The 14,153-nt window shown below is 37.8% G+C and overlaps 1 protein-coding gene across 6 annotated transcripts in view; it reads left to right on the top strand.

Annotated features, from left to right (window-relative positions):
• LOC148870217 (two-component response regulator-like PRR37) overlaps window positions 1-10,504 on the top strand; it is a 56,376-nt gene extending 45,872 nt beyond the window's left edge. For 4 of the 6 annotated variants that reach the window (XM_088970867.1, XM_088970870.1, XM_088970868.1 and 1 more), the window contains 4 exons: window positions 7,304-7,484; window positions 7,590-8,022; window positions 8,114-8,924; window positions 10,173-10,504. In XM_088970867.1, the coding sequence (XP_088826993.1) occupies window positions 7,304-7,484; window positions 7,590-8,022; window positions 8,114-8,924; window positions 10,173-10,280 (1,533 nt within the window). In that variant the 3' untranslated portion in view covers window positions 10,281-10,504. Of the gene's footprint in view, window positions 1-7,303; window positions 7,485-7,589; window positions 8,023-8,113; window positions 9,267-10,172 lie in introns of those variants that run through there. The other 2 variants (XM_088970871.1, XM_088970872.1) reach the window with 1 other exon arrangement.
• The last annotated feature ends 3,649 nt before the right edge of the window (window positions 10,505-14,153 follow it).

Genomic DNA, 14,153 nt, shown 5'->3' with positions numbered 1-14,153 from the left:
GGTAATCTCATTAAATTCTGGGAACATGTGTGGGTTGGGGACTCCTCTTTGAAAGATCAATTTCTAGGCCTCTTTGCTATCTCTACCTTTAAAAATGAATCAGTTTCCTCTTTCCTTGTACCTTCTAATTCACCTTCTGGGTTTGGATGGAACTTGAGCTTGAGAAGAGATGTTAGGGACATAGAGTTGGCTTGCATTTCAGCCTTACTATCCATTCTTGAAGGGGTTTTCGTTGAGCCATCGAAGTTAGATAATAGAATATGGACACTCACCCCCTCGGGTTCTTACACCTGTGCCTCTTTCTTCAAGGCCCTTTTACCCCCCTCTCCTATTGGATTGTCTTTTCTTGTTAAAGAAGTGTAGTGTCGACCTATACCTGCAAAGGTTGAGAGCTTCTGTTGGGAAGCCTTCTTGGAAAGAGTTAATACAGGGGATCTACTTCAAAGAAAAAGACCCAATAGTTGTTTGTCTCCTCACTGGTGTGTCCTCTGTAAATCTAATGTTGAGTTTGGATGTCACTTACTAATTTTTTGTCAGTTTTTTAAAGTCATTTGGGAATGGTTTACTTCTTTGTTTGGATGCAGGTGGACTCTCCCTTCGAATGTGCAAAGCTTATTTACTTCCATGCCTAACTGGTCAACCAAAAGGGCCAAGATCATGTGGAGATGTGGTAGGTCTGCAGTGTGTTGGACTGTTTGGGAGGAGAGAAATTCAAGGTTATTTTCAAATAAGGAGGGAAGTTTGGAAATAATCCTGGAGACTATCCACATTAGGGTGATACACTGGTTGAAAACCTTGGAATTGTTTGTAGTGTTCTCAGTTGATGAGGTGACTAGAAAGTGGAAGGAGATTGCAGAGTCTGCCTCAATCAAGAATACCTCAAATTCCTGCTAGATACCTCCACATGGGTTTACCAAACTGAATTTTGATGGCAGCAGCATGGACAATCCAGGGCCCTCCGGAGTGGGGAGTGATAAGAGATGATAAAGGGAATTTGTTAGCTATGTATTCTGGTCCAATTGGGGTGGGAGATTCCTTGAGGGCTGAGATCCTAGGAGCTCTTGAAGGGATACAAAGGGCCAAGAAATGAACTTTAAAAAGTTGATCATAAAAGGTGATTCTGAAATTGTAGTGAATTGGCTAAAAGAGGACAGTTCTATGCTCTAGAAATACAACAATGAAAAGTTCATGTGGCTCACCAAGGATATTGAAATTCGTTGTACATGGATAGAGAGAAGTGCAAATGCATTGGCAGATGGTCTAGCTAGGCAAGGGGTGAACATAAACTCTATCTTTTGGGCATGGTTGAATTACCAAGCCAAAGGTCCTTCCAAAAAAGAACCTTATCTCCAAAGCAGACATACCTGATTAAAAACACTAACCCAGGGTGTATGTACCCTAATACAAAGACTTATACTGACCCCCTCTCTAGCTAAAAAATCCGCAATGTAGTTTAATGATCTAGGAATCCAGGATAATGTAGCATTCATCCTAGAAGCTAATACTTGATCCATGAAGTTTTTTGGTGTATTTCTATAACAAGTAGGATTTTGTTAATTCCCTTGTTTGTCATGTTGAATTCATTTTCTCTTTATGTTTTTATTTCTATGATATCATTAATTATAAAATATGCTTTGCTAAAAAACAAATTCAAGAAAACCTCCAATTTAAGTGCAAAGCATTAAATATTGACAAAGAATGAAAGATTACTTCAATGTTCCAATTCCTATCAATTCTCAATCCATAATGGATTAACTAAAACAATTACAAATTCTGTGATGTGGCCTTGAGAATCCTTCGAAGATTTTCCATTTTTCTTCCTCTAGATACTCTCAAGATGGTAAGCTATGTAATTTTCCATTAGTTTTTTGTCTTTTGATTCAAATGGTTTTGGTAGACATGATTGTAGCAACTCATGAATTTGTGATGGAACAGACATGATTGTAGGCAGCTCATGAATTTGTGATGGAGTTCTCCAATGAACATGGGAAATAAAACAGAAAAAACCAGTTGTGAAACACACCTGCAATAAATTAGAAAATATAGAAAAGGAAAGAGAAAGAAAGAAGAATGGAAGGTTTCAACGAAAGTTTGTGGAAGAAGAAGAGGAAGGAAGAAAGAAGAGAAGATGTTCGATCCCCTCTCTAGTCCCCTAAAGATGCCTTTTATTTCTTAATGTAAAAACCACTGATTTAAAAGGCACACCTAGGTGCACAGGTGAGGCGCATTTTAGGGTAGGCGCCTCGCCCAGGTCTTAGGCGTAGCCCATTCAAAAGGCGCACGGCTGGTGCGCTTGGTGCGCCTTTTAAAAAATTGCCGCTTTTTCCTTTTATGGAGTCTGGCGGCTGGGTCGGGGACTTCGTCCTCGGACCCCCGTGCCACGTCCCTCAAGGCCAGCCCAAACAAGTCCATGTTAGGGTCTTAAATTCTTAGTTTTCACACAAAAAAACAACTATTTTATAGTTTTAATTGCATTTAAGAAGATATTTTACTAGGATGAATGAATGGACAACATTACCAAATAGGGGGTTCTCGAAGTTTTAATTGCTTCGAGAACCCCCTATTTGGTAATGTTGTCCATTCATTCGTTCTAATAAAATATCTTCTTAAGAGCAATTAAAACTATAAAATCATTATTTTATGTGTGAAAACTAAGAATTTAAGACCCTAACATGGACTTGTTTGGGCTTGCCTCGAGGGGCGTGGCATAAAGGCAGCTCGTAGAATTAGGAATGTAATATGTCACATTAGCTACTTGATGCAATTGAAAAAAAAAAGAGATTGTGGGTTTTATATGCTTGAAAATGTTTTATATGTTTGATTTCATTTTTAAATTCTTATTTGAATATGCTTTGCATATTATGTTTATGTATTTTAATTTTAGATAATAGGTTTTTTAAAACAGTTATTTTAAAACTTAAGTTTATATTTTTATTAATATTATGTTTTATAATTTTTTTATTTTTTAGCTTTTTTTTGCGCCTTGCCTAAAAAAGGCACGCACCTCGCCTTGTGCCTTGCGCCTCAGGCGCAAAATGGCCCTTGCGCCTTTTGCTTTTAAAACATTGGTTAAAACTGAATACAATTCCTTGGGTTCCCTTAATAGGGCAGCCAACACTAAAGAACTAATAAAATAAACAAAAGAGGCCCATAACTAAAAGAACTTAAACTTAAAACTTTACTTAAAAAGAGATAAAACCACTAAAGCCCATTCGACCCATTCTCACTACACTCCATAGGCTACCTATGTTCAAACCTGGAATCTGTGGGATATTTGGCTTCTCCAATTTGCTCCATTGAGTGAAGCATGTAAACGAAAATCAAAATAAGGTTTTACTAGGCTAGATTTGCTGTTTCAAGCAAAGAACTGCTCTTCAATTACCCAAAACTAGGGTTTCACAAGACCAACCGGATGGGAGGAGAGAAAGTTCAAGCGCCAACTTCAAAGTGTCTCTAGGACCTGTAACAAGATTTCTCCAGTTATCTAGGGTTTTTGGGAAAAAATTCCAAGAACCTGCCCTGAGCTTCAACTAAGGATGAAAAACTCCACAAAACCTCTTCAAAAACCCTCCTAACTGGACTACATAAGCTGCTAATTAATCGGTCGAGTTCTCCATACACACTGTTTATGGGCTAAGAAAGAAGAAAAATGTTGAAAGTGAGAACCCACTTTGATACCAAGTTGTGAAATACACCTGCAGTAATTCAGAAAATATATAAAAGGAAAGAGAAAGAAAGAATGGAAGATTTCAGCAAAAGCTTGTGGAAGGAGAAGAGGAAGGATGAGAGAAGAGAAGATGTTCAATCCCCTCTCTAGTCCCCTCAAGATGTCTTTTATTTCTTAATGAAAAACTGAGTACAATTTCTTAGATGCCCTTAATAGGGTGGCCAGCACTAAAGACTAAAATAAACAAAAGAGGTCCATAACTAAAAGAGCATTAACTTAAAACATAACTTAAAAGAGATAAAACCACTAAGGCCCATTTGGTCCATTCTCATGCAAAACCCAAATCTGGTTTGACAGATTACATGCTGACTTTTGATGCAGGCTCATGTTGCTGTTTGGTTACCAGGTGAGGTTCTTCTATTAATGTTGTGGTAGCTCTCAGGGTCATGGTTTACATTGAACTGCTGTCTGGATTGGCATTCCTGATCTGCATGTGAACCTATAAAATGAGAACTTTATCCATCATGGAGGAAGTGGACAAAGTACTTTGAGAATGATATCCCAACCCTTACGCTACTCCCATGGCATGAGTAGAGATCTATGTTGTGATTCAACTTACTAAAGCCTTGTCTTCTAGGTATTATGTTATATGATATGCTTAGAACTAAGTGGTTTCATGTAATTTATGAGAAGTTTCTACCAACTTGCAGCTACTGCTGTGTAAAAGTTGATAATGGTATATACAGGTTTATGGATCACAAATGGAACAAAAAGAAACAGATAACTAAAAGATGCAGAAAAGAAAGAAGTTGTGTGAAAACCACAGTGGGTTGCAGAAATTACTATAAAAAGAATGTTACTGTAGTAAAGAAGTGGCACTAGTATCTTGAAAGAGATTAGCATGAGTATGTAGCTGTCCGTTGGACAGAAAGTGAAGTAGTATATATGGATCCAACTGTTCTTTCCGACATCTGAAGCAGCAACAGAGGCATGCAACCAGGTACTGTCTACCTCAAAGCTTAGTTTGAATGTAACATCGTGTAAGTGAAGGTAATGGAGGGTTAGTTTTGTTGCAGGGGTGTTATTTGTTTGATTTCTTGGGAGATGTTGGCTGGGTTTTGATTGGTCTGGATATTTAGAGATGGTGTGTTGTTGTTTCAGGTGTTGGTTTTCTTTTTCCCACGGGTGACTTATTGTCACCTTTCTTGTGTTGTTCTTTTTCTGTTAATAAAATTTTTATTTTACTACCAAAAAAATGGAGAGGTCCAATCAATAGAAATTTGCCAAACTGCATAAGGAAGATGGTATCTTTAAGCTTGGACAAAGTAGACAAGGAAATTCTACCACTTGATTAAATGATTTGCACACTAAAATTTGAATTTCCCTCAAAATTCCATTCAACTAGAAAATTGAATGGATAGTTTAGCTGATGAGAAAAGTCTAGCTGAAGATGATAATGATAAGGGGGAACCTTTGAATGCTGATATGGATGTCGATAGTCGATACCAAGATGAATCTGAAAAGGTTGAAAGGAAAAGATTCAGTAAAGCTTGTTTTTTCTCTCTCTTTGGGTGCAGATGGAATCCTCCAATCAGCATACAGAGCCTATTTGTTCCTACAATGCTAGCATGGAGGAAGAAGAGGAGAAGGATAATGTGGAGGTGCATTAAAGCAGAGATTATTTGGACCACTTCAGAAGAAGGAATCTAAGGGTATTTGAAGGGAAAGACAGAACAAAGGAGGAAATAATTGAATGTATATCTATGAGGGTGACTTGATTAAATCTTCGGAGAGTTTCCTTTTTTAGTGGATGATATTTTAAGACAATGGCAGGAAGTAGCATCATCCTCATCAAAAAAATAAAGCAAGAGTTGGGAGTTGGGAACCATCACAAGCAAGGTTTGTGAAATTAAATTTTGATGGAAGTAGCATGGGGAATCCTGGACCAACAGGAGTGGGGGTTGTTCTTAGAAACGAAGAAAGTTGTATTGTTGGAATGTCTCTAGTCCAATTGGTGTAGGAGATCCACAAGTTCCCAAGGTTTTGTTTTTTTTAAGGGAATTCATCTTTATAGCATCTATCCATCCAAGCATAGTCAAGGCTTTTGCTGCATTATTGGGAATAGAGATATTAGAAATAGCAACGAAAAAAGCATTGAAAGGAAGATAAATATCCTCACATGAGGTAAAATTGGCTATGGGATGTTTGGTAGTACAAGTATGGACACCTTTATGTTTTGTAATAGGAATATCAAGGTCATCCACAAGAATGATATCAACAGGTTAAGAAGTGTCAATAGAGACAAGATTACCTGATTAAGAGAGAGGCATACTATCTTCCAGGTTTGCCTCTCCGATGAAGGTGTTCGTTGCATTCAAACCATCCACACTATTTGAATGTGGCTGATCCGTACAACATCATTTACAGAGGAACACACGAAGAGGATATGGGTCAGGAAGGGACGAATAAAAAATCTGCTCCTCCAAACTGTTAAGCTTTGCTAAGAAGTGGTGATTCTTCCTCTCTGCAATTCCATTTTGCTAAGAAGTTTTAGAACAAGAATTTCTATGGATTAAGCCACAAGCGACAAAGAATTCATTTATATCGTTTTTTAAGTACTCTTTCACGTTGTCATATTGAAATATTTGAATTTCAAAATGAAATTGTGTGAGCACCATATGATGAAAATCCTTAACAACTTTACGTACTTCCTCTTTTGAACGTAGATGATATAATGATGTATATCGTGAGAAATCATCAATGAAACTAATAAAGTACTTGAGTATTGTTAGCCACCCTCAGAAGTCACAGAAGAATGCCCCCACACATTAGAGTGAACAATGTGAAAAGGAAAAGATGCTCTTTTATTAATTAGAGGAAATGGTGCACTAAATACTTATTTGATTGACATGTTTGACATTGTAATGTTGATAAAGACAGGCTTAAACAAAAATCGAAAATAGAATCTTTGAAGTTTCAAACGAGAGATGGCCCAGGTGACTATGCCACAATGTACTTGACTCTCATTACACTAACCCAAGGACTAACTTGAAAAACTTGTAGATGCAGCTGCCTCCAAACCAGCTTTAGTTTCCAACATGTATAGACCATCGCCCATGTTCCTTCTACCAATTGTCTTCCCCAAGGCCAAATCTTGAAAAACACAAGTGGGGAAATAGGTCACACAACAGTTCAAAGATTTAGTGATGCTACTAATAGATAAATGGTTGATAGGAAATTTAGGAACATGTAAAACATGAGAGGTTAAGACCCTGGGAGAGATAAATAAACCCTTGTCCAGCAATTGTGGAGAAAGATCCATCTGCAAGTTTCTCTTTATCTCTACCAAGGAGAAGACTATAGGAGATAAAGAGAGAGGGCTTACTAGTCATGTGGTTGGAAGCCTCTAATTCAATAATCCAGGGGGAGTTGGAAGGAATAGAGGAGGCATGGAATGCAAAATTACCTGCCAAAAATGTAAATGGGGTAGATGGACTATAGTGGAATTCCCAATTCTTACAGGTCCTGAGTAGATTGAAAATACTTCACCATTGCTGTTCCCCCCCCCCCCCCCCTCCATTACCGAAGGCATTCTTGATAACTGGCAGAATTGAGAATATTGTTCTCTTTATGCAGAGCTCCTGGACAAAGCGAGCGGTAGAAGTTGACAGCCCACCACCAATGTCCCCGTGGGATCATGTAGCTGATCCTCCTGATATTACTTGTGCCCAGGTTATCCATCCAAAGCCTGAAGAACATGACAATGAGTGGTTTCATGTAACTGCAATGGAGTCCCAGAAAGAGGACAAACAACTTGGTAAACTTCTATTGCATTTAGTGATTTATCACTCTTTGCTTGTGATTTTCATTGAGATTGACTGTTCTTATATATGTTATTTTATTTCACTAATCAATTCTTCAGATAGTGTGGCAATGGGCAAGGACTTGGAGATTGGAGTATCCGGAAATCCAGAGTTACAACTTAAATGTCCACATGAAAAAGTTTCCACCAACCTAACAAGCCCAAAGGAGGGCACATCATCTGAAGATTGCAAGAATGACAGTAGGCAACTAGAACTCAATGGCGAGAAGCAAGTTGGCAAATTGAAGGTCCATGCTCCTGATCTAATAGGTGGGATGACCAGTCATAGTGATAGTCAGATGGAAACTGGAGTCTCTGAGGCTCCAAATGTCCTATCCAAGACCACAGAAATCAAAGATAAAACCATCTCTGATGCTAAAGGGTTACCATCACTTGAGTTGACCCTAAAGAGGTTGGGAGGAGTTGGAGATATTGGGACCACTTTCCATGGTGATCGCAATATGAGGCATTCAGATCTTTCAGCATTCTCAAAGTATGGAGAAACCATGCCATATGATACTGCCTATTTTTAATGTTGTAAGCAAGATACTGAACAAGCTTGAGATTTGTCTGTTGCTGTGCAGGTACAATACTGCTTCTACTGCTAAGCAGACTGCAACTGCAAATGTAGGAAGTTGTTCTGTTCCTCTCGGCAATAGTTCAGATGCAGTGAAAACTAATTCAGTACACAATATTCAATCTCAATCCAATACAACCCCTCCCAACCAGTGGTCCAATGGAAGCAGAAACAACAATGATATGGGCTCAACCACAAAAAATGTCTTCACTAGGCCAACGGTTTTCACTGAAAAGTTGGCATCTACATCAGCAGCCAAATATATACACCCCTCTGCCTTCCAACCTGTGCAGAACTCTTGCATTTATCCAGCTCATCAAGACATACATAACAGCGCTGATAATGCAGCTGGGAACATTGATATAGAACAAGCAAAGGGCTCATTCAATCAGATTCAAGTCCAGCACCACCATCACCACTACCATCACCATCACCACCATGTCCACAATGTCCAGCAAAAGCAGCCACTAGCAGATCATGATGATTTGTCCTTGAAGAATATGGCAGCAACTACTCCACAATGTGAGTCATCCAATGTGTTTGGTGGGCCTGCTGAAGGCAATGTGGGGAACTACAGCCTGAATAGGAGCGCTTCAAGGAGTAACCATGGTAGCAACAGGCAGAATGGGAGCAGTACTCCTGTAAAGACAGATGGAATGAATGTGGAAAGTGACAATGGAATAGTTGGAAGGAAAGGAACTGCTGATGGTAGTGGTAGTGCTACTGGGAGTGGAGTGGATCAAAACCGCTTTGCACAGAGAGCGGCCGCCTTGACCAAATTCCGTCAGAAGAGGAAAGAGCGATGCTTTGAAAAGAAGGTAACTATCTTTCAGGCATGCATTTACACTTACAAAAGCACAGCAAAAAATGGCAGCAACAAAGTTAGCTAAGTTTTATCCCAACAATTTGGAACCAACTCCACAACCCTATTCCATTCCATTCTATCCAAGGCATTTTTTGTTAAAATATTAAACCATCAAGTTCTTTCTTATTAGTAATCCTCATGGGAAGTTCAACAACATAACTTAAGATAATCAGAGGTGCTTATAAGCCTTGTTAAATGAAATCATTTCATTTTCATAATGTTTGAAGACCGTTCTCATCTAGACTGGAGCTATTACTAAAATGTTGATGAAAATTAAGAATTAGTTTTCTTGAAACTTTACCGCTGTTTTTGGTTGCCTTTTTCCACAAGATTCCCTTCACTTGTTTTCGAAGTAACTTAGGGTCTAAGACAGCCCAAGTGGCCCTGTTCATATTTTATTAGCATTCACTTAGGTTGTGTTTGGTTTGAAACAAAAAATAGGGAAAGGAAAGGAAAGGCAGGGAAACCCATACAAGGTCTGTAAAGGTTTTCCTACCTTTCCCTTCCTTTCCTTACCTTTTCCTTTAAACCAAACATAGTCATAATGACTCCATTGCATGATGCATTTGAAAATATAGAACTAAACAGAATGGAATGGCAAAACAGGATTCATGTGCAGATTCCGTACAGTTGGAAGAAGGCTCAGTTGATGATGACTCAAGCAGAATGAAAAAACAAAATGACCCATTTCATTTCCAAATGCCCTATTAATAATAATTGTTACAAGTCACTAAAAGTATTTGAACCGTCATACAGCATAGATGATACCAAACAACAAAGTTATACAGCATAGATACTCGTGAATTGGAAATAAAGCAATCCATATTGCAGAAGCGTACTGAGATTTTACATAATGGGACATGTTGGAAAATTTCCTCTTCTCATGTCAGCAAAAATATCAAAATATCAAAACTCAACCTCGATTTTACAAAAGGATTAACTACCCTTGACAGTTACAAAGTTTGAACTTGAGTTGGACACTTCTAACACAACCTGGATTAACTCACCACAAGAACTGACACAACCAATCATTCTTTTACTTTTCCACCTTCTGAGAGTCCATACATTTATTAATTTGATGTGATCAAAGTCAGCTAAATCATTCTAGGATAGCGGATTTGTACTTATGCTTTCACATGGTGTTTCTATCCTTATTTTTTGTTTTTTTTTTTTTGTTATTATCTCTTATGTATTTTGTCAGGTACGATACCAGAGTAGGAAAAGATTGGCAGAACAGCGACCACGTGTTCGGGGGCAATTTGTGCGACAGGCAGCACATGAAAAGACAAACCGAAACGTTGGTTGCTAACCTACCTGTGTGCTTGTGGTGCATGTGGAATTATGTACATGAAATTAGCACCCAGCTGTTTATGTAGGGATCAGTTCTGGTCTTTTAGATGTTGTGCTTTAGGATGTGGGGGGCGTGTGACGGGACTAATTTATTATTGCTTTAGTATATGCAGAAATCAAACACTTTGATGCGAAAACTAAAACTTAAAAGACATATTGAAACGCTCCGTATGGTTTGTGGAACTTTATAACTTCCATTTCATGGAACCTCGGATAGTGGTCGCCTGGGAGTGCTTATCAGTGTTTGGTGAAAAAGTGTTTCTTTCTGATGGGGTAATATGGGTATTTTAAAAATTATGTGTGGGTCAATATGGGCCAGAAATTCTATAAGCACTTTCTTAAAAAATGCTTAAAAGCCAAAATTTTGAAAATTATTCAAAACGGGCATGTTTCCTGAAAAAAGTGGTTATCTATATATAATAGAAAGAGAAAGAGTAAAGAAGAGAAGTGAGGGGTCCTCTACTCTCCCACAGAAATCAGGTGTCTTTTCCTACTCTTCATTTCTTGCACATGTACATGTTTATTTTTAAATGAAATCATTAAATGTTATCAGAGCAAAATTTAAATCTTTATGTATTTTCTCCCCTCCCCCATTAAATTCCTTTTTTCTTCTTAAATTTCTTTGAACTCTTTCTTGGCTCTATATAATAAAGTAGGGGTATCAATTAGATGAGTTGAGTTAGGTTAAGGGCCAACCTAAATATGAATCCTAGCTTTGGTTCAAACTAATGTCAGAAATCAAATTTGCCCACCCAATACATGGGGTGGACTAATTTTCTTAACCCCCAACCTTGGTGACAGTGGGATTTGATCCAGGTCTCTTCAACAACTAGCCAAAGAACCTATCAACTAAACTAAAGCTACATCAGTTGGTTGCCATTCTAAGTGGTAAGTTTGAAGCTTAATGGCTAAAAGGGAAAAAAAACTAAATTTATTTGTTCTACTATTTTATATGTAATGAACTAGAAATATATAAAAACTTTGATGAATCACTGCCACTTCATTTTTTTTTTTTAAATAGCCTGTTAGTTTGGGCTTATTTCCGAAATGCATATAACTGCTCATTGGTGTGATCCCGGCTTAAAATAAGTGCTCAAAAATAAACGTTCGTACACAGGGGCTTACTAGTTCAATTTTTTAGTTGAATAGATGAAACTCAAGTAGGGATGCGACGGTTAGTTTTTTGTGGTATTGTATTTGAATTTAACTGCCGCATCTGGATATTCTGCCAACTTTTATGAAGTAGATCTCGATTTGCAGGGTATGGATGAGAAAATGTGGTAACCCAAGTTCATAGTATCGATTCCTGGAACTTGTCTAGTGGTGGAAGCATTCCATAAAATACAAGTCACATTATGGATATGCCCAACGGTTGGGACATTCTTTGGATGTAGGCAAAGATCTGGTTATCAAACCCATCAAATCCTCCAAAAATTTGATTGGTATTTTCCTTCATGGTAGGAAGAGTTTGTCACTGTTATAGATTAATTTGACAAAGGAGCCATCAGCCTATCACGGCACTGCTTAAATGAAAATAAAGATAATAACTAATTGACATTACCACATTATTCTTTCTTGGTCAAAAAAAATGTGGAGATCAGCACTAAATAAATTGCTCATGAAATTATAATCCATCAACTTTAACTTTAACAGGTAAAGCAACGAACAAAGAAAGAGAAGAAAAGAAACACGAGAGAAGATGCACCCTTTGAAAAATTCGTAGAGAAAGAATGCTTTATATATAAACTCGTGTGTCCACGGGCAGAAGTGGCCATTCTTCTACACATCAGAAGCTAAGCCAGTCGCTAGGAGCTCTCCCTTTACCGCAATTTTGACAAGATATCTCATGTCATGGTTTTCAAAACCTTGCTGGACCGGACCGGACGGTCAGACCGGAAAACCGGGAATCAGTCAATTCCATTTTCCCCCAGAACCATTTTTTTTTTCTCAAAACCATTGATTTTGGTCAGAAATTTGCTGAACCGGCCGGTTAACCGTTCGAACGGTTTTGACCACTTTTCAATTTTTTTAATTTTTTTGTCAGAACAGGCCGATTGTTTGGGTTGAACGGTTGGACCGTTTGAATCGATAACCAAACCCCTGACCGGTTCGGTTTTAAAAACCATGTCTCATATTCCATCTCTAAAGTATAGGGCTCTGTTATGATTGAACACAGATGTCATCATGATTTAAGGTTTAGCTGTTTAGCGGGTTGTGGAACCAATGATAAGATTCCATGCCAGTAAAATATATAGGGCCCGCATCTTTTACAGTAGGGCCCATGAATTTATTACTGACCTGAAACCTTATCATTGGTTCCACAACCCACTAAACAGCCAAAGCATTTAGCTAATCTGGATTCGTATAACTAATGAAGAGCAAGGAATTACTGAAAGGCATCTACTTCATGCTTTCCTCCATAGCAGCTGCATCATCTATCATAATGGAAGTAGGCTTCATGCTTTTCTCAGGTAATGCATCTACTTGGTTGGATTCCCCTATACAATTCAACCAGTTGAGCTTCTGAAGTTAGAATCCTACTAGCTTACCTTGTGAAATGAACAATTTCTTGTACTACAAGTGAAAGACCTCAGCCTCTATTCTACCTTCGTGGGACCTAGTGTTATAAGGTGGGATGTATGTCAATACAAAGGGGGTTTTGTTGTGACAGTGGGACCGGATCTACTAGGCACAAGACAGTAAGCAATGCTGGAAGAGTACTTGATAAATATTTTGACAACTGTTAAAAATGGTTTTTAATCTTTTTGAAAGATAGGTTCGAGGTATTTTAAAGAATAGGTGTAAAAAAATTTCTTAAATACTCATTGAACGTGATTACAACGTCGTAACCACCTAATCCAAACTTACAGTTCATTCCCATATCATGATCTAATTTCTATTTACTAGTATTTTCCTTATAATACATACTAGTCTGGAATACCATATACTCAAAACCCAAGAACCCCCGCTCTCAAAAATAAATAAATAAATAAACAAACAGATAAAGACACATTAGTTATCCAATCAAAAAGCAGGTCACACCTGGTCTTCAGAATTTAAGCATATTACGATTATGTCTTTCTTTCTATTGAAGAGTCGGAAGGAAATCCTGCAACCATGGCTGTAGCAAATATGAGTACAACAATAATCAAGATTCAAGGATATGCGCTTAAGAGAGTACTTTCCTCGGGGCCTCATCCAAGGTAATATTCTATGCTGTCCATTTTTGTCTCAGATGCAACAACATTCAGTACCAATGACCATGAGACACAGCCTAGAGCCCAATGGTACAATCACATTTGGACAAGAGGATTAGATATAAGGTTGGGAAAGGCTGAGCTGTTAAGATCCTTTGTGAAGAAGGTTTTGGTCTACGTGTGACCACCACAAAAATTCCTATTACAAATTTGTTCTGTCGCTATTGTACTGCGAAACTTGCCAAAGGATGACGGTGCAAATAATATGACAACAAAACGCTAAGGACAATGCAGTAGGTCTTCTTCAGGAGGTATCTTAGTGAATGTACAACAGAAACCAACAGAACAATATGGCCTTAAAAATGCTATATTAAAACTGTTTAGGTGTGGATTCGAGTCAAGCTGAGTTGAATAGTACAAGGTTTAAGCTCGGCTCGAGACTGTTCTATAAGGCTCGAATCAAGTTTGAATTCGAGCTCAGCTCGAGTAAAAACTTTATAAGTTTGAATTTGGCTTGGCTTGAACTCGATTTTGAAAAAAATATATTTTATAAAAATAAAAAAATTATATATAAAAATATTTTTTATTTGATATATAAAAATTAAGAATTATATTATTATTTTTCCAATCCCATC

This window comes from Nelumbo lutea, chromosome 2 (genome assembly GCF_056320005.1).
Source record: "Nelumbo lutea isolate HS-2025 chromosome 2, American lotus-T2T, whole genome shotgun sequence".
Taxonomy (NCBI): domain Eukaryota; kingdom Viridiplantae; phylum Streptophyta; class Magnoliopsida; order Proteales; family Nelumbonaceae; genus Nelumbo; species Nelumbo lutea.
The sequence above is the reverse complement of the archived record's forward strand: the minus strand, read 5'-3'. Positions and strand labels throughout refer to the sequence as shown.